This window comes from Lipophrys pholis (genome assembly GCF_963383615.2).
Source record: "Lipophrys pholis genome assembly, chromosome: 4".
In the NCBI taxonomy this organism is placed as follows: Eukaryota; Metazoa; Chordata; class Actinopteri; order Blenniiformes; family Blenniidae; genus Lipophrys; species Lipophrys pholis.
This window is the reverse complement of record NC_137637.1, coordinates 11,673,387-11,701,271: the sequence shown is the minus strand read 5'-3', so window position 1 is coordinate 11,701,271 and position 27,885 is coordinate 11,673,387. Positions and strand designations below refer to the sequence as shown.

The 27,885-nt window shown below is 44.5% G+C and overlaps 1 protein-coding gene across 5 annotated transcripts in view; it reads right to left on the bottom strand.

Moving 5' to 3' along the window:
- The window catches only part of pdzrn3b (PDZ domain containing RING finger 3b), a 129,099-nt gene that overhangs the window by 3,714 nt on the left and 97,500 nt on the right, over positions 1-27,885 (bottom strand). For 4 of the 5 annotated variants that reach the window (XM_080460994.1, XM_080460995.1, XM_080460992.1 and 1 more), the window contains 2 exons: positions 3,265-3,518; positions 1,217-1,304 (listed from right to left, as the gene is read on the bottom strand). In XM_080460994.1, the coding sequence (XP_080317120.1) occupies positions 1,217-1,304; positions 3,265-3,518 (342 nt within the window). Of the gene's footprint in view, positions 1-1,216; positions 1,305-3,264; positions 3,519-17,127; positions 17,332-27,885 lie in introns of those variants that run through there. The other variant, XM_080460996.1, reaches the window with a different exon arrangement.

Sequence of the window (27,885 nt, the reverse complement as noted above, 5' to 3'; positions counted from 1 at the left end):
GGACTGAGACGGGCAGTCGGCTGTTTTCCACTTGTCAACACCTGTAATCTCCCAGACACAGATGGAGATACGAGCGGGGATGGTCTTCGAGGGCAAACGATCGACTCTGCGAGGGTTAACCCCCCCGAAAAAACCCCACAAAATAGATAAATAAAGACTATCTGTGAGAAAAAGACTCTGAAAAAGACATTCACACTTTGGCCACGTTTGATGAGAAGATTAACGCAATTGTTTGCGGCAGGAAGAAGCTTGTAAGTAAAATACTTGCTGTGATTCAGTAAAAACAGCCGAAAAACAGACTGACTGTTAAATTCTAACAAAAACTACATGTGAAAAAAGAATAAATGTGCGACTCTTAATTGTTAAAAAACCTTCATGCTAATTTTACAATGTCAACAATCAGCACTAAAGTTGTGTCCATGCAGAGTTTTCTGGTTTCTGTGTGGCCTCGGCGCGGATGGCAGGAAGAGTTCAACGCTAATAAAGTCAGTCTTATAAACCAAATACAATACTTCCACAAATCTGGCAGGGACATTCTAGATTAGCCCGTTTTTGCCATTTACATGGAGACAGCAGCGGAGGGTTTTCAAAAAGTTGCATTTTCAGTGGCTCTGAGCACTGTTATCGTGCAAACGGACACCCAGAACGCCACAGAAGTTTTGCATTTTTACTAGAAATATTTTAAGGACACTGGGATTAGTCACCCGTCACCCCAAACTTCACCCTTCTCCGCTCCGGTTTGTCTGTGCGCGTTATTCACATGGTCCAGTGTGAGCGAGTCTGAACCGGAGGGGGTGTCGGTGTTGGCCAAGGTCACTGAAGGTGCACCAGAAGGGGTTTGATCGCGGCCTCATCCTGCCATTGTTAGCGCCGTCTGATTCATCACCGCCGCCCTAATATCCCTGTCATCTAATTATCCTCCCGGCCTCATCTCCACTGCGGAGGAGGACTTATTAGGCCCTGTCACAAATAAGTAATGACGCCACCGTTGTGCATCTGCTGGAACAAACCAGCAACTCCATTCCTGTCTGGCTTACATCACAGGCGGCGTGCGCCATCAATAACTCCTGAGGCATCAGGACTCCCGGTGGGGAGCGAGGCTGGAGACACTGAGGCGACCCCGGGTCTGATTATGGAGCAATAATGTGTTTCTGTCTGAATGTAGATCTTCATTGAGAAGACAGTGGCCGAGTCGCAGTGCGGATGGATGTTTTACCTCGTACTCCAGCTCCTCGCGCTCGATGTCCTGCTGCATGCCCTCCAGGAAGTCGTTGGGGTCGAAGTACGCGTGGCCCGGAGTGTGTCTGGGAAAAACAAGGGGAAGAATAAATTGCCACAGACTGGAAAGCAAATTGAACACACCGCCATTAAAAAGGAGACGGAATCCGCCAAAGCATTTGTCAATCTGGATTGCGTTGTGCCCTAGAGTTTGAAAATTAAATGAGAAATCTGGGGGAGGTAATGAGAACTCGATGAAGAAATCACTCTTGAATCTGATAAAAACGAAGCTGGGCCCAGAGGCTAATCGCAAATTAACATGCAGAGTTATTAATTTGACGCGGGAATCAATTAAAGAAATCACTACTATTCATTAAAGGGCAACTACTGCTGCCACAGAGAGGAAGATTCAGACTGTCTGCAAGCTTCAGGGCACACACACACACACACACACACACACACACACACACACACACACACACACACACACACACACACACACACACACACACACACACACACACACACACACACACACACACACACACACACACACACACACACACACACACACACACACACACACACACACACACACACAGATAAAATATATTTCCTTCATTTCAATCATCACAATTAAGTTTCTCACACAACTTTGAACCCAAGTTTTACCCTTAAAGTAACATCGTAACCTTTAAAAACTTGTTGCATGTGGTCGGGTTCAGCAATTTAGTTCCTACAAGGGAGGTTAAAGCCCCGTTTACATGATGAAAATATCCGACTTTTGTAACTTGGGCCCTGTTTACACGACAACGTTGCGTTTTGTGTACCCATTTACGTGAGAATGGTGCTCAGAGCTACTGAAAATGCAACGTTTTGAAAATACTCTGGCTCTGGCACTAGTGCCGTGCATGCACACACACACGCAGAATTGAGAGCTGCCTTTTGGAAATATGCACATTTAATAGAAGAGAGGCGTCAGTTTAATGTGGCTGCCTGCCCTGAAGGAGCTGTCCTCTGTCTTCAGTGACAGGGACACGTTCCCGTCCAAACTTCAATCTCGTCCCATGTGTGATCTCAGCGGTGCTTTGGAGAGAACAAGATAAGGTGTCGCCGTCTTAATTAACTACCGAGCTGAGAGGTTGAGCTGTGTCTGAAACTAATGTGACCCTTTCAACATCGCTCAGTTCCAGCAACACAGGTCTCAAGCCTTTCTGGAGTTCGACATCATTTCTGTTCAAACAGTGGCAAAGCATTTAGAAAGTTCGGTTCAGGTCAGTCAGTCAAAGGAAAACCTTCCATCTTCAGCTGGATCCAGGTGAGGCTGGATTTGGAGCTTAGACTCCAAGTTGAAAGAGGATGAGGAAGAAGCTCTGCTGGAAGAGACGTGGTTCTTCAGAAACCTTCAGGAGGATCCAGCATTTTCCACACGGAGTGCTTTCACTGGAATACTTCAGAGCGGGGGTCTCAAGCTACCCAGCAATCCCCACTCGTTCTTCATAACTTCATAATATTGTTTAATTTTGGTGCCATTTGGTTTGTTTTTAACGAAAGTTTAAGATAAATACTTATTTTGCAATATTGAATAAAATAACAGTAGTGAGCGTAGTGGAGGAAAAAGAAGCCGAAGATGTTTTAAAATGTTGTTTGCCCACCCCAATACCACCTATACTTCTTTATTTGGTTTAAAATGAGGAACATATCAACTATAAATGCTAGAAGTCATGCGTGTGATTACTAATTTGGTCATTTATTAGTTTATTAAAAGATTTTATTTAGGCACACAAAAAGATAAGCCCATACTGTTGGCAGTCTTTGTATTGTATATTATCAATAATATTTGTAATAAAACAACGCATTTTAAGTAATAACACTTTTTTGCTCATTCAAGCTCATTTCAGTTTGAGACTCCTACTTAAAGCAATCCGCTATAAGATCTCGAAACAGTGTGTGTGATAGTTGATAGTGGATTAATAAAACTTTATGTTCTGTTTTATGGATATTGAGGACAGGATGTGACTTTCTCTGTGTGGTTCATGAACTCACTCATCGGGGAGCAGATACTCCTCCAGCTCAGTCATCGGAGGCGAGGAGGGAGGCATCTGTGCGAGGGCCATGATGTGCTGGAGGGTGATGTCAGTCTGGGTGCTGATGTCCGAGACCTGGGCGTCCGCGGCCGGACCGACCAGCTTCGGGTAAGGGGCTTGGCGCAGAACCTGGACCACGATGGGTTCCTTGGCAGTGCGGAAAGCCTCCACCGCCTGGTCGTGTGTGGCTTTGGAAAGATCCTTTCCATTGACCTGCACAGAGAAGTGGAGTAAAAGTGATCAGATTTGACGGTTCTCCACTGTTTTAGTGCTTCTGTGAAGAGGATATCCATTATGATGGATTCATTATCTGCGATGATTCCACCGTGGCATGAAACACTGCGCCCACACATATTGCTCTGTTTGAGTAATGACTCATCACTGTCTCGGCTTGTTTTACAGGGTCATAGTCCGACCACGCACAATAAGACCTTAATTAGGAAGAGTCTCTTTTTAATTAATCAAGGTCATTAGCTGTAGATGTGCAGAGGAGCCCTCATTTAGCAGAGTAATTTCTCAGCAGAGGATAAATCTGACCTCCCGTCAGAGCCGGTGGCGTGGGTGCCGGCCATTAACCTGTGGAGATTAATCTGAGCGAAAGGCCGCGGTGTGTCGTGGACAAGAGGCTAATTAAGTGTGGTTGAGCCTCTTAAAGCCTCCATGTGCTGATGAAAGATGAGAAAAGACCCTTTGAAATCCCTGCTCGCGAAAGAATGTCTTACCAGATCCAATCAGACCAAACCTGGTGAGACACTACGTCTGAGGCCCCGTTTCCACGGCAACATTTCAAGTGAAAACGCTGCCTTCATGTTTTCGTCTCAGAAAACTTTTACATTTACACGGAAACGACAGAAACGCTGAAAACAATGTAGTTTACCTGTTGGGCCACTAGTGGGTGCTGTTGTAAGCAAAGGTTGAAAATGACTGATCTATGCGTTCAACAATGTTAAGACCGACTCTGGGTATCAACCTTTTTCAATTTGGTTCAAATTCCTTCGACATTTAAAACAAGAAACATCCGTGTGAACACAAAGGGGGAACAGGACGACAGAACCAGAAGAGGAGCAGCAAGTTTCATGAATCGCTTGCATGCCTCTTCCCCAGTCGACACACTGACTCTCTGGTTTATCTGAGTCGACACAGAGCTGCTGTTCTGCTCCCCATCACCGCATCTTACTGAATTTGTTGGTTTGTGATTCCTGGATGTGTTGAGAGCTTTGATAAGGATCTCAGCCTGCGGCTCTTCTCATTTCACAGGCTACACACACACACACACACACACACACACACACACACACACACACACACACACACACACACACACACACACACACACACACACACACACACACACACACACACACACACACACACACACACACACACACACACACACACACACACACACACACACACACACACACACACACACACTTCTGAGAGTGACTTTCCAGCAGGAAGCATGTAGAGTCACAGGTCATTAGGCGTGTCATGAATCTTTAGCGTCCCTTCTCACTCCTCCTGACATCTAACATACATCCGAGTCCATGTTTGAGGATTAATTTTCTGATAAACATGGGGAGAGTTGGTGAGCCTGCCTCTGGCTGTGGGTAGCTCATTCAAATTCATGACATAGTTGGCAGACTTGACTTTGGACTGTGCACATCAGAGGGAACAGCAATAATAAAATACCTCCGGGAATGATGGCAGTACATTTAGACAGACCCAGACGGTGTGAACACAGAGTCCATCTGTGTATAAAAAAGTGCATAAAGAAACTATAGGAGCGTGATTTAATGGAAAAGTCAGAGGTGGCAACGTGCCTGCAAACAACCAGAGCAGATGAATGCTAAGCCTCAGTCTGCCGGATGATCAGATCATCTCAGGAAATGCAAACTTGTCACAAAAAAAAATAATAAAAAAAATCATCTATCTGTTGTCATTGGCAATTAATGGTAAAATGATCTACTATAGTTTTCAAACTGAAAAAACTCAACTTGATATGTAAAGTTTTGGTTTATTGACTATATGGTTGCACCTGAAAGACATTAATGCGTTTCAGTACAAGTATATCTACTGAAGTTACGCCATCACTTTAAAAAAAATAAATTACTTGCTGTAGTGAGTCACTTTTACATTTACAACGTTATGACTCTTTGTGACTACGACTAAGAATGCAAGCTTTTCTGAATGTTGACATCTCAACAGGGAAAATTCAACTTTTCTGAAACATGCAACACTTGCACATTAATCCTTTGAATTTAACAGTGCTTGTCCAACACTTTAAATTTAGCTTTGGCCCATGGGCCTAATGTATGACAATTCAACCAACAAAAGACTCACTAAAGTACTAAAGATGACGCTTTAATACTTAAAACACAACCAAAACAAGCTATCCAACAGTATGAAAGACATGTCGAATCCTAATTCGTGTTCCTACTGTCAGCCACAAATGACACGTTCTTTAAACACAGCACAACGGCAGCCTCTTTACTTCCCACAGTGAGCCGTGATGTTGCACATCAGCTGAGGAATACAAGTGTCTTTGTGTTCCCTCCACTCTGCATGCAGACCCCAACAACAGTCGGACCTGACTGCCAGGAATCCCGGGACTACTTGAAGGCAGCGAACCACAGACAAAGCCTTTAGCCCCGCTCTTGTTGTGCCCGGGAGCTTTCTGCCTCAGTGTTCTCTGGAGGAGGAGGAGGAGGAGGAGGAAGAGGAGGAGGCCTCACAGCCTCCATTCACTTCGCTCACCTCTGACATGGAGCAGCACATTGGGAGAAAACACACACAACACCCCCTCCTCAAAAAACGTACACAAAGCCTCCACAGAGTGTTGAAACTCACCCCCACCCCACCCCCCCCGAAAGAAAAAACTAAAACCAAGACGACTCAATTTCCAGAGACTTTAACAGGTCGAGTGTGTGGAGAGGACGGCTGGGCTAGGGTCGGACCAAACACTTGAGCTGTTGTTCCTGTGACACAATGATGACTGACGTGCAGAAATGACTCCGTCAGCGTGTAGCGCATCCTCCAGGAGGGGTCTCCAGTAAATCCATTTTAATGACAAGAGAGCAGCTTAAAGGAATAGTAATTAGCTCTAAATCAAACGTCCAGCGCGCTGCTGTGTGGCGAGGAATTTACACAGCTGCGTCTCTGTTAATTCACCCCTTATTTTCTTTAATTAAACCATCACATCTGACCTCTAAAACAACCAAAGGAAACCTGCTTGTTTCCCCGGTGGAGGATTCAGCCGCTCCAGACTAACTCAGTTTTCCTCTTCGCTTCGTGTGATAGCCGTGCCGGTGCAAAGCCTGATGGGTAATAATCAGGGGCAGCAGGGGTGAGCCGTGCCACATGTGCTATCATGTCATCGTGCTAACATGTGGTATCATCACCTATGGAACACAAATCACGCCGGATTGAAATGAGTGTGTGTGTGTGTGTGTGTGTGTGTGTGTGTGTGTGTGTGTGTGTGTGTGTGTGTGTGTGTGTGTGTGTGTGTGTGTGTGTCTACTCATTGTTAAACTGCTGCCAAAAACACTTACCTGCCATTCTGCAGGCTCTCTCTCTGTCATTATCGTCCGTGTATTGGAGTGAATGTTGTGCGGCTGCCTCCAGTTCTCATTTATTCTTTATTTAATCAGGCCCTCTCATTGAAACCGAGCTTCACTATTTCATGAGAACCTCGATAATGAAAAGAAACAGAGGAGATAATCAAGCCGAAAAAAGATGAATGGGAAATATATGACCATGTGCAATCAAATCGCTGTTTGCGACGATGCCACATTTTTGGAAATAAAGGATGGATTGCGACACAGAGTATCAGTTCCAAAGAAAGTTTGTCACAACATCTGAGAGCATCTATGTGATATTGTAAAGATTGTCACGCAAGTTTGCAACCTAACAACTGACTCCATTCCATTCAGTGTTGTAATACTACTTTGCACCGCAAGGTGTTGTGAGTAACATCGAATCCAAATGATGTCAGCTGAAGGGACTCACTAATGCCATCGCTGCACTTACATGTTGCACCCTTCACCATTCCTGGTAAAAGTTTCTGAAATACTGAAAGGCCCTGTTTACACAGCAACACTTCAGAAAAGCTCTCGAAAGTGAAAAAAGGCTTTATCAATAGATTGTATTGACTTCAGTAAACTTGACGACTGATTTTAAAATGGTATGGTAATATTTGGGAAATTCTATCAAAATATCATACAGGACATTGCTAACATTGCTCTGACACTACCTCCAGACATAAACCTTCACTTGACAATTCTTGTCTTTTGGTTTTTATCTCACAGGGCAGGTGTGGCTCATCATCTTGAAATTGGAAGGTTGCAGGTTCGACTTGTTCTTGAGCCAGACTCTGAACCCCAAAACTACCCCTGATGAATGGATTGTCCAAATTTGCATTGGCAGCCGCCTCCATTCGAGTGTGAACGTGTGTGTGAATGGGTAAATGTGGTTAACAGTGTAACACATTTTGGGTGTTGCTCAAGCAGTGGAGAAGCACTATATAAGTGAAATCCATTTACCTTTAGAGCCTCACCTTTAACTTCAACATGTGAACATATGAAGCTTGACAGGCTGCCACTGTTTGAGAAAAAAAAAATAAATCCTGTACATTGTTCAAGTTTAGGCTTCAAACATCACCATCCCAGTAAAATAGGCCTATTTTCTAGTCGTTACACCATACGGGAGGCTCTTGCAGGACTTAGGTCCATGTAACATTAGTCTTTGATACATTCAATCACCACGTAATCCTTTAATAAAGAGGGAAGGAACATCATTAAATAGTCAGTGTTTCAGTTCCTCGGGGAGACGCAGTGAGGTGAAGCGAGTGGAAACTCTGCCAGGCCAACACCGAGGAAACCCTGGGAACTTCACTCTATAGATGGGGCATTTTAAAAGGGGATCTGAGAGCTGGGGAGCTTCCTACTTCTTTCCGGTCCGATACACTTCTTGGACCAATTCTCCAAAATCCCAAGAGAGAAACACAGATAGATAGATAGATAGAGTGAGAAAGAGGGAGAGGGAGAGGGAGAGGGAGAGGGAGAGAGAGAGAGAGAGAGAGAGAGAGAGAGAGAGAGAAGCGCTGATGTGACGGAGAGCATGAAGACTTGAAGGCTTATTTTCAGGGGAGCCTATCTTGCATTTGAGTAGCAGTGTGAATGTAGGTCAGTCTACTTCAAAACCACAGTTAATCCCTCTTTTATTTCACTTTCAGCCGTTCTTCTAAGAAAGAAGCTAAATTTAAGAAATAGTCAATGATCCTCTAACACGGACGTGTGGAACGCCGGGATGAAAACCTGCACGTTATTGTTGGTGCCGGTGACAGAACAGAGAACCCTACGTGCCGCGAGGCTCCAAGAACTTGGTGGTCTTTATTTACAGCAGAGTGCAAGCTTACGGAGGATTACAGAATAAATGGCTGAGAAAACTTAATGCTGAAACACACACCACTGTTTAGTTTCACCTAATCTGATTTAAACATGGGGCATTGTGTTATCCATTGTTGATCAATTAAGTACCCGAGTCACCACTGGTTCACTCTGCAGAGTCTCAATGAAGGTGTGGGGCGAGACTGCGGCAGCCGATGAACTTTATCCGACTTCACTTTTAAGCTCTTTAAAGAGAAGTCTGCATTTCGGTGGAAAGGAATACCAGCACATTGCGGTCAGGCTGTTTTCAGTGAATAATTCTCACAGGGAAAGTATCTGAAGGAGTACAGTTACAGAAAAGTAAAAAAAAAACGTGACAAAAAAACTTTGACTGACATTGTGAAAAACCCACCATGACCTCAGTTCTTTAGATGAAATATGTTTGGTGAGTTTCCAGCGATCACCCTCATCTAAGCAAGTTGACAATAACAGCAATGTTTGCCTCCAGAGTGTCATGACTCCCCGTCCATATTCTCCGGGGCCTTGGTGGTTTTATAGTTGACAGTCACTGTAATAAAAAGCCAACTTCTTCGTCTGTCCACTAGAATGTCTGTGTACTCCTATTGTTAATGTATATAGCATGTTGTTCTCCGAGTGCATGTGTGTGGTTTCATTACATAAAGAAACAACAGCGCCAACTCGTGGCCTGCCATGCTCACTACATCACTTTCCATGCTTCTGCCATTTCTGTGCAAATGGACAAACTCAAAAACAATGTGTGGTCGCTTGAAATGCTGTCGTGTAAAAAGGGCTTAAAAGCACGTGAAACAAAGTTTTTCTATTATTCTAATTTATATAGGGGGAAAATAATGAATGCAAAACAAGAAAAGAAAGAATGAACTGACAAACAAATCAATCAATCACGGCACAAACACGTGCGTTAATAATACTGAACTACACTTTGATGTTTTCAAACATTAGCCCAAAGACGTAAAGACTTTTTTGGAGAATTATACACAGGCACATTAAAAACTTCAAAGAATGTTATGATTAATATTTTACCTCCAACAGCCCACAGCAGTCATCAGAGGTCATAAAACAAATGGCCGCCCTTTACAAGCCTCATTTCGGCGGGCAGCATCGGTGTCTACCCCTCAGCGCGGGTATCAGCGCCCAGCTATAGAGCAGGAGTTGAGTTCACAGGCCATCGAATGCGGCACTCACTCCGAAACACAGGGTCGCGTCGCGCTTCATTAACTCGGTTATCTCTGACCGGCCACACCAACACCGGTCTGCACAATAAATACACAGGGCTGTTTCTCTGTCAAGGTTAACAGCGCACTCAGCTTGATACATGCACCGCAATCTGTTTGTCCAAATCAGCAAAGTCAAGTTTGTTCCCTCAATGATCAAACATAGCACCGTGAGGATAAACGTACAGGTACAAAGGAAAGGAAGGCATGGAACCTGACTTATATGGTGCATATCCAGCTGCTGTTCGCATTAGATCAGTGGCGTCAGTTGAGCGGCCAAATACATCATAGCAAATGGTAATAGAAGAAAAGCATGCTGAGATGGTCGGATATCAATTATAGTGCCAGTAAAATAACATTTATTGGTCTTTATGAACCAACTCTTTGGATTTACTAGAGTGAAGTACACAAAAAATGCCAAATGAACTCTAATAGACCTTTTTTGGGAGCTGGATAATCAATCAGCAAGCTACTTTATTCATTGAATAAATGGTTTTAAAATTTCCACAGTCTTTGAGATAATTCCATATTTTTGAGTTACTTAACAACAAATTTTAAAAGAATATAAATTCTGAGACGATAGTTAGGAGCCGTTTCTATTAAAATACCTGTCCACTGGAGTTGAGAATTATCAAGAAATCATAAACTTGTTGGGAAGTAACCGCAGCTCCTTGCTCAAAACTGATAAAAAGACAATGTTGATATGACCACTGACCTGTTGTTGTTAAGCAACAAAACAGAAAACAAGCTCAATCACATAGCAGTGGAACTGTTACAGCTCTGCCATTCTTTGTCTGAGAATCACCGCTGGTCGGCTCATTGCCGTTCTGCTGTATTATGGGGACCTCGGTACGTCTCTCTTGTCCCTGTGATCCCTCCCTGTCGTTTGCTTTGGACTGACGGTAAGCACACCGCCTCCTTCGGGTGCTCCCCCGGCCACCTGCTCCGGTGTTTAACAGATGTGACGGCACACCGGGTCAGATCTCAGCCCCACACAGTGTCAGGCTCCAGTGGACTCCACTCGGTGATCCCTGCTTTTGTCTGCGTACGCCGGCTGTGTCAGGCCTCATTACGGGAGCTGGGGGACCGGGCAGACCGCGCTCAACCTCCAACTGCCTTTTAGAAAAAAAAAAAATTATTATTTTGTGATGACTGTGAGAAGGATTGACTGGATGAAGAATTCTCTTGTAGAGATATTTCCATTTCATTTTTCAATCTGCCTCGTCCAGGAGATATCACGCTGTGACCATCTGGCGTTGTGACAACTTGGCTTCTTGAGCAGAGCATGACATCTTTGCAGGCCTTCAATCAGAAATCTGCCTAATTAGGAGCGAGCAGGGGACGCTTCGGAGGGGGGCAATGTCCCGCAGGCTCATTTGTAAACTTCAGTTGCTCTGCAGATCAATTGAGTTTGCATTACGGTGCTGTTCCTCTGCGGGGAAGAGAGCATGGAATTTATTTATGAATTTTTTTTTAAAATCAAGCGAGAAACAGAGAACTAAGAAGATGAAGGATTTGAGACACAAACAATAGTGCAGATTGGTTCAGTGTGGATCAGAGTCCTCAATAGCCAGTTTGTGCCGAGGCTCTAATTAAGCTCCGGGTCTTCTAAGAACCGCGGCATGGCGCCGCGGCCATTACAGAGCGCTTCTGGACAGATTAAGAGCCCTCGGACTGTCAAACAGAGTTTCCAAGGCCGGCGCGCTAAAGTCTCCGACAAAAGCAGCTGAGCTTACATCTCCCCATGGTGCTTACCTTCAAGCTTTGAAGATCGGGCCGAGGGGTTCACCGCTGTCAGGAGGGTCAAGTTTAAAAAGGGGAGCACCGGGCTCGCCGCCGACCAGGCTTTTAATGATCATAACAAAACGGCGAAAATGCTTATCTGGAACGCCGAGTTGGCTGCGTTTAATAGACCTTAACCATGTTTGATGTCTAGCACAGCTCTATTGACACAAGTACACAGGCGCAAACGCGCAACTCCTTTGAGATGATAAGCCAATACCAATACTCTGAATAAATTCCATTCCAAAAAAAGCAGACTGTTAAAGCAAACAAGCCAAGCAAGTCTGTGTCTAATTCTGCTAGGGCCGCTGAAACGCCTCCAGGTAGGGGCGGAAAAACCCCCCCAAAAAAGATGAGCAAGCTGTTGACTTTTAGAAAACAGCGCAAAACCATATTTTTCACGGCTTCAACACGGGAGTTAGAGTTAAGGTGTTTAATGAACTGGAAAGATTTCAAGTGTTCATGGATTATTAGGTCCTCGGAGAGAGTAGAGCAGGCGATGTGCCAGCGTCTCCGATCAAGAGGATATGCCCGTACCAACAATTCAGGACGAGGGAGGCTGGAAAAAAAATAAAAAATAGACTTCCCCGACTCTCCCCCTGAGGTACAAATTGGGGATTTGCTCACACATATTTCATTCATCACCATCTACTATAGCACACAGAACAGCACAAAAAAGGCTCTGCATATTCATTAAATCCAATGGTTTATGTATGAGTGACCAGACACTAGAATCCAGTCGTCGTCTTAGTGAGAATAAAATCTGACGGTTAATGAGCTTGCGGACCAAAAACGGAGTAATTCAAGCCTGTAGCAGCTTGGATAGAGACATTCATAGGTCAAGCTTCAGTATCTTTTATAGACTGCACATGAAATACCAAAGATTTTTTCCAGAAACGGGGATAAAGTGATGCAGACTGCACAGCAGGCGATCATACAGATGTTGATTTCGTACAATTTGCTCTCACAGATTTGACACCGGAAACAAAAGCCTCCCCTGAATGACTGGATCTGTTGAACACCATTCATCATGAAGAGAAAACCCTTTCCCCCGTTTTACTGAAATGCCATTAATCTGAGGAGTTGGACTGAAAAAGTGAGTATATGCCGAAGCAGCCTGAATCATTTCCTCAGACATTTTTCACGCCGCCGTTCGGATCTCGTCGCGTGTGACAGCCGTAACTCTAAGCCCTTTGACAGATCCCATCGCCGCTTCATCTCTGCAGTAAAGACATTGGAGAACTCATAAACCATTTTTTTTTAGTGGTTCTGAATTTATTTCTTCAGTGGTGGCAAAACAAGTCACTCGAGCCACGGCTCGAGAAAACTTGGGTGCGGTAAACCGGACCAACAAAACACCTTCAGGGTCGACTGTGAAACTGTCACCACAAACACTGAAAATCCTCACTACAGCCTTGGCTGTAATTGGCGAAGACCATTCTACAGCAGTTTCTCTTCCCAGTTAAAAAACCCTATCGGAAGCTGTCAAGACCCAATCGTCCAATCTTCTACATAAAAGGAGAGTGGCTATATACACGACGGCGGATGTCTCAGACAGACCACGAACAATACCTGTATGGCTTAAAAAAACTGTGCTTGAAGCTCATTTACACAAGGTTTCAAGTGAAAATGAATTGTTTTTGCGTTTTTTGTCTGAGAAAAGTATTGAGTTTACGTGACAACATTTTGAAAACAATGTCGTTAGCATACCAGGCCACGAGCCGGTGCTGCTAGTTGTATAGAAACCATATCAGAGCCCCGTCTTACCCACTACGGCACCCAAGGCGAGCTTTTATGCAGTGCTCCCTTCCATCTGTGATTCACATAGCATTGTTTTTACTGTCGTCTTTAATTTATAAGATGCTGTGGTGCGCATGTGCAGGAGCAGCAGATTTTGCTATGGGCAAAGTGGGCAGTCACCCAGGGCACAATCTCTACAGGGGTGCATCGTGCACCGCCTCAGATACGGGCTTGTGACGCCGCCCCGTGTCTGCGCAGGGAAGAAGCTTAAAGGCGGGTGCATCGCGGGGGGGTGGAAAAGATTTTGGCAGCGCCCCCATGTGCGCAGGGAAAGACCGTTGTCTGTAGGCGCAGCGGGGGTGGGGGGTGGGGGTGTGTTGGTGGTATGCGGCAGTGGGTGTTCACCCAGGGCAGAAAACCAGCCAGGTCCGCGACACAGTAGCAGTGTTGCATTTAGATAGATTAGATAAGTACTTTATTCATCCCCAATTGGGGAAATTCTGAAATTTTCCCCGTTTCCATGGAGACAGAGTTTTTTTGAAATCTATGTCTAAACAAAAAAAAAAGTTCTAGTTTCTCTAGCCAAGACTAGGCTTTTCCAAGATGTTTTAGAGCAGCGAAATGAAGATTTTGATTGCGATGATGTTGACTTTCTATACAGTGTTACAATAGTAGGAGCTAAGATAAGTCAAGGCTGCTGGAGGGACGAGCTGAGGGACGAGCTGAGGGACGACCGTCCTGCCCCTCCAGTTTGACTGACAGGCAGGACCAAAGTGTGACCAGAGCAGAACAAAGGCGGTGACAGCCGTCTTCCACACACCATATTTCGGCTGTTATCTGCAGTCAGTTGGGGGGTGGAGACCACTCAGATTTTTTGACCCCAATATGACCACACATGATCCATTTTTCAAGCTACTACGCAACACCCATTTTCTCTTTCAGATAACCAAAACCTTTTGCTCTTTTTTCTTCAAAACACTCCAGATAAAAGCCAGAACTACTTGGAGACGGAATGGCAGACCCCCATGTGCCTATTTCTTTCTTTCTCTTCTTCTTTTTTTTTTTTTAGAGGGGAATAATGAGGGAGATTTACAGAAAGCTTGATCATTACATTAATTTAAACTAACAACAAGCCACCCGGCACCCTGTGCAGTAAATGGAGATGTAATTTGGTGTGATGGGAGGATAACACTTGGCTGGGATCCATTATGGGTGAAGAGAGAGAGAGAGAGAGAGAGAGAGAGAGAGAGAGAGAGAGAGTGAGAGAGAGAGAGAGTGATGTGAGCATGCTACAGAAAGCAGTCCTCAAAGAAATGCAACACAGTCTGTCAGAGTCGCACGCTGGCTGCTGTCAGATGGGTCACTGTTTTCACTCATTAGACCGGACTGGCACTCCAATCCAAACACTCTGAGAAGAACAAACCAGCTCTCCGGGTGTGTTGTCTCAATTAAAGTTGACATGGCAGCAAAGCCTGCAAAGAGCAGAGAAAAGCCCGGCATGCTGTAGGTTTTTGTTCAGGGGCACCGCGTGCCACTCACAGAGCAAACCATGTACAAACTACTCCTACACTGAGGGAAAACGGCTACATTTCAATCCCAATTCTATAAGAAACATCTTTGTTGGTCGTTATTGATGAGTTTTCAGAACAGAGGTGGAGAAGGTGAGAGTTCATCTGAGGGCAGGTTGGCACTAAACAAGGTAAATTAGCATATACAACTTCTTCTATGACCAACATCTCCTTACTCAGGCTTTAATACCAATAAATTTGATGTCATTGTCATGATGAAATTTGTAAATGAAGTTGAAATATGACTTTATAAGCAAATATAATAACAGTAAAATATTTCCTTTCTAACATCTGTTAATAGTTGTGAGTGTAAACCATCCTTGCTCTCACAGATACGTGGCTTTCTTACTTTTTTTTAATCATCATGCCACATTAAAATATATTCTTACTGCTCTTTTCAGCTTGAAGCCATTTCAGTTTTTGTCATTTCTGCTTTGTAATTCAAAGTCTGACCAGAAAAACATCAAAAGATTGATACATGTGACTTTAAGTTACATTAAAATAAACATGAATTATTTCTGATGTCTAATCCATGAATTCAACTCATTCAAATATTAGGGTTGATTTTCTTGCCTGGCGGCACCACATCACTCCTTCTGTCCCCTTACTGTCGCCACTAGAGGTCAGGATTCTAGAGAATTTAAGTAACGTTTCAAGTTGCAGCCCATTATTGTAGATGAGAGTCAAATCTAAAAAAAACATGCAAACGACTCTCTTTGTGGCAAAGCATTAGTTGCAACCAAATTCTGGTTCTTCAGTAAGTTTCTCCAACGTAAAAGAGCAATCATTTTCCTGTTCCACAGACTTCACCTGTTTTTGTGGTTCCCAATCCTACATGCAGAGTTTATGCCAATATCCCTCCAACATCCATGGAGCAATCAATCAAGACAATTAATACAATATGATCCATCAAATGAATCTGAATTAAATACAAAACTGCAAATAATTAATAAATTGTTAAAGTTAGGCATTTGGCTGCAGCACTACATTGCACCCCTCTCATCTTTGTCATATTTACCACCAGAGGGTATAACAAAAGTAAAAGTAAGTCATATTTAAAGGTTTACACAATAAACTAATATTGTTATTTTTCATTGCAGGATAAAATCGCTATGTTTAATGCATTTCATAATCTTACTCACTTCAGATCAAGATTCTTAATCGCGTTGCTTTCCAGTGTTTGCTGGTAAAGCATTGTGAATTGCTTCGTGTCTGAATGGTGTTATATAAATGAAATTGCCCTGAAATAAGATGAAAACTCACAAGACTTTGTTGATGCTTTTGCATATATGCAGCGTGATGTGAAGACAGGCAAATCATTAGAATGTAAAAGGTCAAAATTGAGAAACTCAAATAAGTTTCTCATCACATGAAAGTAAAGGAAAGCGCTATTTTGAAAAGCCAGTTGCAGGATTGTTTTGTTTCTTGAAGAAGGACTTGATCAGCTGTTCCAACAATACATCACGAGTGCACTCAAGTGTTTCTCAGAAGTCACTTAAAGGTGGTGAACAGTAGACTAAAGATCTGGACTTCAGTGTGAACACCCCCCCCCCCCCCCCCCCCCCCCCCCCCCCCCCCCACACACACACACACACACACACACCTCCCGCCGCCTGTTAATGATGCATCTATAACATGCCTGCTCTATTTTCTTTGGACGGAAAAAAAATGTGCAACACAAGCGCCCGAGTGTTAAACATAAACTTCAAAGTCAAACGGGGGTTAAAGCTGGCAAAGCCCTGAGTCAGCATTCAGCGCCACAATGAGGAGGTGGGCTGCAGTGAGCAGACACACTGAGGAAGCTGTCACCTCTTCATCAACCCCCCCCCCCCCCCCCCCGCCACCTCCTTTAAAGCAGCGGCCCGCCACCTCCCGCTGACCCCTTTGGCCAGAGTTCAGGCTGCTCCGGCCGGCAAACACTCCAACTCCCACTCAGACACTAACTCCACCAGCTGCACTCCGACAAGTCAACGAGACGCTGAGAGTGGGCCGGGGCTCTCGTCAGAAGTGGCAAGCACAAGAGGGAAAAGACAACGAGAGAGAAAACTTCACAAACTTCCCCCGGAGTCGCGGAGAAGCTTGGTCACAGTACCTGGCAGACTTCATAGAGTAGTTTGTATTGTTCCTCGGGCTTCTGCAGGGTACAGAGGCTGCATCCCATGGTGGAGGAGATCACACCATCCAGGCTCTGCCTCCAGCCTCACAGGCAGAGAGAGAGCCAGGCAAGTGGATGTCTTGCTTCCCCTCCTTCTCTGTGAACTGACTCCCTCCGTCCGGCTGACGTTCCTCTTCTCTCACAGCTGCACCAACACTTTTGCTTGACAGGACTGACTTGCCCCCCCCCCCCCACCACCCCCACCCCCCCGGAGCTCGTGTGTGGCTGTCTCCCTGCGCTCAGCCTCGTCGCTCACTTCCCCCCACCCCTTTCTTATCCTGCCTCCCCTCACATGCTCCCTCCTTTCCTCCTCCATTGGCTTTCTGCAAAAGCTCTTGGCGGACCGGTGGCCATGCTCAGCTACCCCCCCCCCCCCCCCCCCCCCCCCCCTGTTTATTAAGCAGCCGCTCATTGATTATTCATGAGGTGGAGGGCAGGTTACTAGCGAGGGTTCAGATGAAGTCCACTTAATTGAAAGGCACTGTCAGATCTATTGTGAACGACGGAGAGACAAATAAGCTCATTTTGATTTTCACTTGGAAATCCAGAGCGCTCCCTCATTTAGACGGCGGAGGACATATCTTTGCTTCGCAGCTGTACCGCAACACATCCTGTCTGTGACCTCTGCTGCACTAATCCAACACAAAGACACACTGCGCATTCTCTCCTTGTGTTGTCCATCACCGAACACACAAACTCCCGAGCCAGAGCAAACAAATAAAGCAGATAAATATTTATGCTGGCCCTCCCCGAGCGCGGCCAGACAAACTTTTGCCTCGGCGACATGCGGTTAGTTCCCGGGGTCCTTCACGGCGTCCGCAGCCCCGCCAGCCCACAGCGGATGTGGCTCCATAAGCCAGACCTGGCATCTGTGCTGCTGTTTGCTCAAGCATCGGACAGCCAGCCACAGATAAATGTCCACCAGGGGCAACAAGGAGGGCCAACAAAAGCTGTCACAGTCTGATCGTACTCTAGCTTCACAGATGAAAAACTTTTTTCCCCATTATTGTCGACCCTTTGCACTTCGACTCTGTCTCTGTGTCAACGGGGTGAAAACACAACTTTGTGAAAACGCTACACCACAGCTGTATTAAATAGTTCTAATAGTACACGGGCGCAAGTAGATGGAATATAAGAACAATTTTTGCCTCCAGATTGTCATGACTCCTCGTCCATATTCCCCTGGAATTATGTAGTTTTATAGTTGAGTCACTGTAATAGCTATCCGACTTCACCCGAACGTCTGTGCACTCGCCATTCTTAATGTTTATAGCGAGCATGTGTGTGTGGTTTCATTACAAAAACAAACAACAGTGGCAACTCATGGCCCAACATGCTAAATACATCGTTTAACATTTCTGTTGTTTCCGTGTCAGCGGACATTTTTTTTCAAACTCCTGCCGCATAAATGCAGAACTTTTCTGAAGCGAAAACGCCAGAACGAAGCGTTGTCACTGGGAATCGTTGTTGTGTTAAAGGGGCCTGAGAATGGTGAATTTTTATCTACGCTTAAAAATCCAGCAAGATGGGCACTTTTGCATCACAGGTTTGATTCCAGGCTTTTGTGTTGCGTTTGCATGTTCTCCCTGAGGCTGCCAGAGTTTTATTAAGCTACAACCAAAGACATGCGTGCTGGCTCTTGATTGGCTGGCATTTGTGTGTGAGATGGTTTATCAAATTTGGTGAAGCGAGAAATTAAGAAAAATAAGTTTAATATATTTCAAAACATATTTACTTTTCTTCCAGGTCAAAATTGGATCATCACTGCCGGTTTCACCATGTGAACCCCGCTCTGAGCACACGTGATGAAGAACGACTTCGATTAAGGTCATAAGCTGCATATCTAGTTAGATTTCATGACAGGAGGGAAAGGAGGCGGCGTCCTCGTGGGGAAAGACCCTCTGAATCTGGGTGATAGCAGTGTTTCCTCCAGCCAGATGTGTCCCCTGATCCCTATCTATCGGCACTCGCTCAGCCCGGAGGCGGCTGCTTTATTAGCAGGGCTCGTTGCTCTTCCAGTCAAATGTCAAGCAAATCCTATGTTAATTTTTTCCCCAAATGCCACAGAAAACACAAGGTGAAACCTAAACTCAGTGAGGAAAAACTATGAATGATTATGCACCAAGGTGACTGTGTAATCAGAATTTGCTTTAGAAGGGTTTTTATACTTCACGATTTTACATTCCATCCACTTCCATTTTATTTTGTTTAATAGCTTGATTTATGTCTTGGTAAAAACACCTTTGTTTTTTAAAACGAATTTTATCCAAATTTTCAATTTCTCTTCTGCTTCACAAGTTTCTAATTTACATAAGTACACTCAGAGGGGAATTTGGTTAACAGCATTACCTTTCCAATTAATTTCCAGATTTGATTTCTGACTTTTAAAACCTGTGAATTTTTGTTTTTCTCCCACAGCCTGGGCAAAAAAATAGAAAAGCAAAAGATAGCAGGATGCAAGTAGGATCCTTAAGGGGAAGGAGAAGTGATGAAGACAAAAAAAGTCGCCTCGGGCCAACTTCTGAAGGTATCTGTGTGAATTTAACAATTGCTCATTATTAACTGTGGGCTTTCTTCATCAGGGGCTGCTATAGGCTCAAAACTTTCATCCAGTGTAGCGTGAAAACTAATTCTCTGCTCACATTAGTCGTACTGCTGTGCCCCGGGGCTGGGATCAGTGGAGAGTTTTAGCCGGCGCTCTCGCCTGGCTAATCTTTCTTTCACACTGAGATTATCCCATTCACAAAGTCAAAACGGAGACAGCGCTCTGATATGAACAACTGCACTGAAGGTTATGGCATCTGTGGGGGGGGTGGGTGGGGGGGGTGGGGTGGGGGGGGGGGGGGGGGGGGCATGTTAATAAGACAATCAGCACCAGTGAGAGGTCGGAGCAAGCCGAGGACTTGTTCTAGCATGGGTAGGTGAGGGTCCGCGAGTTCGGACACACGCACGCACGCACGCACGCACGCACGCACCTCAGTTTTCACTCATTACTGGTCTAGACGTGACGCAGTATCAGAGGTTCCTGTCTCAGCGGGTGTAAGACCAAACGATAATAATCTCATGTGGTTTGTTATAATAAACATCAACGTTTGTTTTTTTTCTTCTTCTTTCTTAAAGGAGACAACAGGGCTAAAGGTGGCCACGTCCCCTACCAATTACCATCATGGTGCTTTCAAAATGTGCCGATCCTGTGTGTTTGATCTGTGCTCCGCTGACTCATTCATATTCATGGGGGCCGCCTGGTGTTGTGTCGGTGTCCCACTGGGCCCAGTTTAACAGTCGTGACTTTAAGTAGAGCCACAGTGGGATCAGGTGGCGATGGCGGCAGTGCACACCCTCCCCGTGTGGTTTACACCGCAATAATGCCTCGTCTTTTCTCCCTCTGGGACGATGCATTCTCCTATAACTTAAGGAACTGTCAGTTTCACCACAAGCATCAGACGAGGCTTAAGGTTACAGCTAGGGCTGCAAATAATTACCATTTTAACCAAGTCACTGAATAACCGAAAAAGTTCAGCCCGTAAATGTCAGAGAGTAGTTGCATGCACAACTTGGAGCTGCTCGTTTTGCAGAAGCAACAGTCTGAATTCCAGCAATGTAAACTAAACACAGAGGAAAGACTGGTACGTAACTAGAAGCAAAAGTAAAAAGTAAAAAATTCGATGTATTTCTTAAAATAAATCCAAAATGATTTCTCTCTAAAAAAAAAAAAAAAGAAGGGATTTTCATGAAGTTGTAGGTTACTATTGAGAATTTGAGAATCGACCAGGTTAGTTTAATTTAGTACTAAGACCATTAATCGGGGGTATCAAACATAAGGCTCGTGTTTCAAAACCGGCCTGCAAGAGGCTCCAAAGAGGCCAAACCGCCAAGCGAATTGTAAAGATTTCAAACAAAACATTGATTTTTTGGGGGGTTTTTAACAGTAGCAGACAAAACACAACACTAAGACCCAATCTGAGATATCAGTGATGCTGCCATGAAAGCTAGAAAACTAGCATTAGTTTGAAAGCCATACTGTCAGGGTGAGTTTGTAAAAACATCAAACAGTTATAGAAAAATGTTCTTGGACATTTGACTGTATTTTTGAATCAGAAAGTTTGAATAAAATTGGCTTCATGTTGAGATTGTGGTCATTTTCTGTCATTTCTCTAGTAAATATACAAGGATACATTTTTATGCAAAACGCAGGACTGTTTTTCTCACTTGCGCCCTCAAAGTCACCGGTTCGTTTGAAGTTCCGTCCACTGGTATGCGTCAGTACATAACCTGATCGCATTTATCTCCCGGTCATCAGACCATTAAAGGGATTTCGTAAACGTGGATTTCACAGAATGTGGAGAGAAAGTCTGAAGAAGGTGACGACGTGGCGACATGCAAAGTAACTGGACACTGATGGCTGAGGGAGATAAGTGAAGGAAAAAAAAAACCTGTATGTCCAGGTTCCTACAGCAGGACTCTAATGCAGTGTCCAGACGGCAGGATGAGGGGGAAACGGAGAGGAGGAAGGGTGGGAGATGGCGAACGATCCAGCGCCGGGGGAAAACAAAATTGGCTGCCTATTGCAAATCCACAAGGAGAGTTGTCGAGTGTGGCTCGTGGGTTGTACAGAGCGTCGCTGTGCTGTGCGACAGTAGAAGCCGAATCCACGTCAGTTGGCGTCACCTCACGTTACTGGAAGTCAGAAGAAAGTTTTCCACCGTCCTCGACTGTTCATGGTTTTGTAATGAGAAACCACAAATGCTGACTGACATAAACAACAGGAAGCTTAAATGTCCCCTTTTCCAACGTGACTGGCCTGTGAGACCCTTCAAGAAGACTAAACCAAAGGGGACTACGTCAATCCCTGGACATGCGGGATAAACAAAACAGGGACACTGTCATAAAAATGCAGTAATTTTAATAGATTACTATAATTATCAAGCGTTGTGTTTATGGCTTGTTCGTACATAGTCAATAAATTGATTTCGTCTGGCTGCCTTCCCCAGAACACGAGACCTGGTGACATCTGAAATATGAACCATAAAACATACGTGGCAACAAATACAACTGACCAATAGAAGTGACATGAAGTAGTCCAACAACTAACTTCACTGGAAAATAATCCGTGATCATGAACATTACTGTTAAATGTCAATACTTCCAGGTGGTTTAAACAGTATGTACTAGTATTTTATTGACATGATTGTGTTTCTTGCCACACAGGGTTCTCACAAAGATACAACTTGTGATACAAATTTCAAGAATCTTATAATGGATGACAAGTTCCAAAGAGAACTAACACATATTACAAACCATTACTCTGTTTGGGAATTTATTGCAAAAGGCTCAAATCGTGGCCTGTCCTGGTGAAACCCGAAACTTTGACCATGGAAATATGTTTGCTTGTTGAGAAGGTGCAACAAGGAGAAACAAAAAACAGGATTTAGGGTTCGTGTAAGTCAATGCTCACACGGAATGCCTGATCCTGCATGCTCCATTGATATTAACATAGAAATCCTAAACTAACTGAACTAAACCCAACTGTTATGTTAAGTGTGCAGAAAGATAGGGCTGATAAGGGCACACGCTCGACGACATGCCAGTCCACTGTACGGCAGAAACGTGGAGATAATCCTCCCTGCACACGCCGTGACCGATTGGAATAATCCATTAATCTAACATGCGTCGGAGTATGGCCATTGGTGGGTGCAGTTTGTTTTTGTAATGAAGCCGCACATGTGTGAGCAGAGCACAATACACTGAAAACATTAACAGTACACAGACATTCATGTGGTCAGACGATGAAGCTGGATTTTAATTCTGGGTTTCGTTTTCGAAAATCTTTACACAGCAATGTCTTGAAAATGTTCATCTGCATTGCGCATGGGCAGAAGAATTATTTACCAAGACAGTGGTGTGCATGCGCAGTAGCAACATTTTCAAAAAGTTGTATTTCCCCCTGTTAACACGGACCCTGAGCGTTTTCGAAATGTTCCACCATGTCATCGTTGTGTAAACAGACCCCCAATACCAGACAAACCGTTTTGTTTTCACTTGAAAACGTCACGGAAATGTGGATTTACAATCTGATAGTGTTCCCAAGCAAAGTCTGCATTAGCATATTATTCAAAGAGTACTTTCTGAAAAGTGAATGTTCTCAAGCAGCAGTCAAGTGCAGAAAGGGATTAGAGGACCTCCACCGAGTTGCTTTTGGCTACATCCCAGTACTCCCTCTCCACACCTCCGTGTGGCTGTGGCCGGAGCCCTCCTATCATCCCTGTAATCTGCAGAGGATATGAGGGCTGGAGGAAGCTGCAATGCCCACCGTGTTAATGGAGACGCCAGATGACCGAACGGCAGCGGCGAGCGGGAGCGGGAGCCAGAGCAAACACCGGGGACGTTCAAAGAAGGTGCGAAGAAGGAGGAGAGGACAGACACGGGAGATGGAGGAGAACCCACAGTGGAGGGACGGGGGAAGAAACTGAAACTAAAATGTGTGTAGGAGTTTAATGAGTCTCCAGTTCCTCTCAAACTGTACCGCTGGGACCCGAGCATGCAACATGGAGGTGGGTGCGAGTGTGTGTGTGTGTGTGTGTGTGTGTGTGTGTATAAAACCACCTCTGAAACACTGGGCTGTGCATAATTTATCAGACAGCTGTCAGCTTTGTACTCCTATTTACTCTGTGTGCCAGATCCTGTGCCAACAGGGACCCCAGCCAGCAGGAATGACGGCGACCAAAACTGTTTAATTGGAGACTCAAACAACTAATAATGCCATCAGCATCTCTTCAGTGTAATTACCTAAGTACGAGGGGATGTTAACAGGACGGAAATGTTTGAATACACCTTTCACATACAGTAGGACGCGGGATATTTGTTCCTTTTAGTCAACCTGGTACCTTTTTTGTGCTTTTAATGCCGTCCCTCCACTATCAACTGCCTCAAGGTAAAATGCACATCATTTTGCTCCGGGCTCTATAAAACCACAGACTTCTTTTTTTGTTCAGCGCTTGGATTAACGGCCTCAGGCATTTGTTACAGCGCAGTCGCCCAGGTTGGTTCACACAAACACAAACTCCACAAAAGCAATTATCGGCATGTTCACCAAAGCGGAGGCCGGCGTCGGTCTGCCAAACGTCTGGAAAGATCCACCAGTTTTCCCAAAGAAAACCTCTGTCAAGTTTTCCACATAAAATAAAACATCCCTCACGATTTGCGAGCCGCGAACAGAGTACAAAGCACAGCGTTTTGGCTTTCCACACAAAGCGCAGCTCGGCTCCAAGTGAAGGTGGACATGGGTAGGGTGGATTTCTGAGTAAATTAATTGGTCTTGGTGCAGGGAAACCAGCTCCTGCGGTGAATCTCTTGGCTTGATTCCCTGCTGACTGCCATGTAACCTCCCACTATCTATGAGAGACCTGTATTTAGCTCCATAATAGGGCCAGTAAAATTACCACCTAACCTTTGCTACTATAAAAACGTCTCCACCGCTGGGAGACGGGGAGGTATAACAAAATGCTATTTACGTGCTAATTATCCAAATGCCACGACATTCCTGCAGAAGGTAACTCATGGCGCTTGTCAACACAGTTATTAGGCGGGATATTAAAAGGAGTTCATATTTCACGGCTTCTCCCGAGCCAAGAACGAGGCTTTGCGATGATGTGACTCCACTCCGTCGCTCCCTGAAAATCTCTGCCAGCTCCGCAGTCCACAGAGTTCCTGTCACCAGCTAATTCCCTGAGCCTTCATCACTCCTGGCCGCTCCAGCACGTTGGCAGCCGAAGTCACTAACGGGGGGGTGGGGGGGACAAGGGAAAAAAAAACCTACATCTACCTTGGCTGAGAAGTGAGAAAGCATGGATGCACTCAGAGCTGCAAGCTTTCATGGTGATAAAGCTTCAGGGTGAAACTCAAAAGAGAAAAAGCATCACTCGGACAAAAGGTGTCGCAAGTGTTCCACAAGGATTTGCCAGTCTGTCACTTTGTAAGAATTATTTCACAACATTAGAGCTGTGTTTGACAGCTCAGAGTTTCAACCTTGACACACTCTGAAAGTGGCGACTGTCGTCAATTACAAGTAGTTTGGCAGTTTGTTCTCTGGCCACCCCGTTACTCGGTATGAACATTCCCCCAATCCCCACTGCTCCTGGTGGTTGGACTGGTGCTTGTGGCACATCTGGGATGAAAGTTCATTCACCATGTCCTGGAGCCTTGCGAGCAATTTATTTATCTATTTTTATTCTTTAGCAGACATGGCAACCGGCCATGTATTAGAAATAATTCAAGTTGATTTAATACATTTAATTCAGTAATAAGTCAGTTCTTTTCATTATATCAGTAGCCATAATTCTTGGCGACGGTGAGTGGTCACAATTAAACCCTCTGTTGGCTGGGATGAATTTATAGCAATGAACCGCAATGGTAACTTGATATTAAATATGTTCCCTGAGACAAGGCTAAAAGAACGTTCCGTATCATGATGACTCGAACCATCACTCATGATGACCAAATGGAAAGATCCTCTTCCTAACATGCCCAAGCAAAATAGAAGCTCTTTAATTATATGTTGACTGAATGAATGGTAAGTGATGAGTTAATATTTAGTTCAAATGCACTGTCTCAATCTGTTAAATCGATACTGCATAGTGAAAAGCCCCTCTGGGTCAGTAAATACATAATAAGTAAGCAAGAAATGAATGCTAAAACAAACATTATGCAACAGTGGTGGATTGGATAATTTGAGCAGAACATGAAACTAATAGGTCCAATAATTAAATAGATATGCTCCTTAATGTAAAGTCCAAATGGTGTTAAAGACTCTTCTCAGTGAAAATCCACTTCTCATTCAATTCTTGTCTCAGTCTTGTTTCTTCTCCGTTCTAAGTTGCCTTCCCACATTGCCTCCATTATAATTACAATAGCCATCAGAGGTCACCATAAATCTTTCCGACTGACTATATCGGGTGCAAGATTAGCCCTTTCAGTCTCTATACTGGAGCTGGCAACATCAGGAATTGTTTTGACTTTGAATCTAATAAAAAGGATAAGATGGTGACTTCTACTGCTCTTGTAAACTGGTCCCATTTGAAGATGACGTAAAGGTACTGCTGGGTAGCATTGTCAGAAAAAGTATGGGTTGTTGGGTTATTTTGAAGCTAACCTAACTACCAGAGTAGTGTTTTTAATCTGTTTGGGCATTTCTTTGGACTTCAGTGTGTTTGACACCCTTTCTGTACTACACACATATTTACTTTCCATGGTCATTTCCCACTGCTAGTTTTTGTAGTTTCATCCAGCATCACTACCATGTGTGCATCAGTTCACCATCAAGTGACACCTGAGTGCATTGGAGTCTCTCCACCATGAAAATACAACTGCAAACACACATAATCGGAGACCTCCTGACAACGCTGACGGATTCCGGTGAATTTGGTTTGGTTTCTCTGCTGGAAAATGGGGAATCTGTCACCCCGTCGGAGCGAAAGCTTCCGACGGTTGAGTTACAGCCTTACGCCTAATCTCATTACATTACAGCGCTCCTCCAAATGAAACGCTCAAAGTGAGAGCTGAGGTCACTGAGAGGTAAGTGACTGACATCACTCAGACGTCTCAATACCCAGACGGACAGGCCGGTTTAACTGCCTGCAGCCGACGCTGATGAATGAGCCCGCTGGCCTGGAGGGGGAAATATTATGTTTTACACGCAGCCCAGTCCTCAGCACTCCATGGGAAATTGAATGAAATGGCCGGTGATGCTAACTGGATGTCTTGACCAGTCAGTAAATCTCCTCGCCGCGTGACCCCGGGGCCCATTAGTCAGGCCGAGGCAGTGACCTCAGAGGCCTCCTGGGCAGCGAGCACCGATTCACAACCTCCCCGTTGTTTCTGCTGGACCACTGAGTCGTTTCAAAGAGAGACGTCCAGTCCTCTTCAGATGGGTCAGGCTCCACTAGCTGCCAGATGACACGTTCTCAAACATCACTTTGACCGACGGTTAGCACTTCGCACACGGCTGAATAAACCTCTTATAGGAAGAGCTTTTAGCCATTTCACACTATTTCATTTCTATGATTTCCTATACTAAAATATATTTTGCATTTGAAATGAAAGTGCTTCAAACAGTAAAAGAAATACCCGGTGACATTTGGATTTGGATGAGCACCATCACTTTAACCACATGCAGATTTTTAATAGGTGTGAAATGACAAGTTCTACTCTGAAAATCATCATTAACTGAGAAAATCCCTCTGGAAACGGGTGACAATCTGCTGTGATGATGACGGCTGACCTTTTGGGATTACATAAACTACAAGATTCACCGCCTCCGTTACGGGTACCTCGGAAGTTGGAATGGCTTTTGTGCAAAGCATTTCAGCACGGGTAGAGGAAATTTTACTTGTATGTCTTATGATTACCAATAACTGGACAGCAGGGAAGGCTTGATATTTTAGGGAGGAAATAAAACGAACAAAAAACCAACAGATAGGAAAGACCCATGTTCGCCACTGCAGGATTTTTCCATCACTGATTATGGAAACAGTCATGAGTCGTCTGTAATGAATTCGATTTTCCCCAATAAACTTCTCCCTAATGCTTCCAATGACACATCTGCTCACGACAATACAAAGCAGGTTTGCCTAAAGTAGATTTAATTATCAAGTCCCAGGAAATACGAGTGTAGAACAATGCCCTCGCTTCTCCACTGAT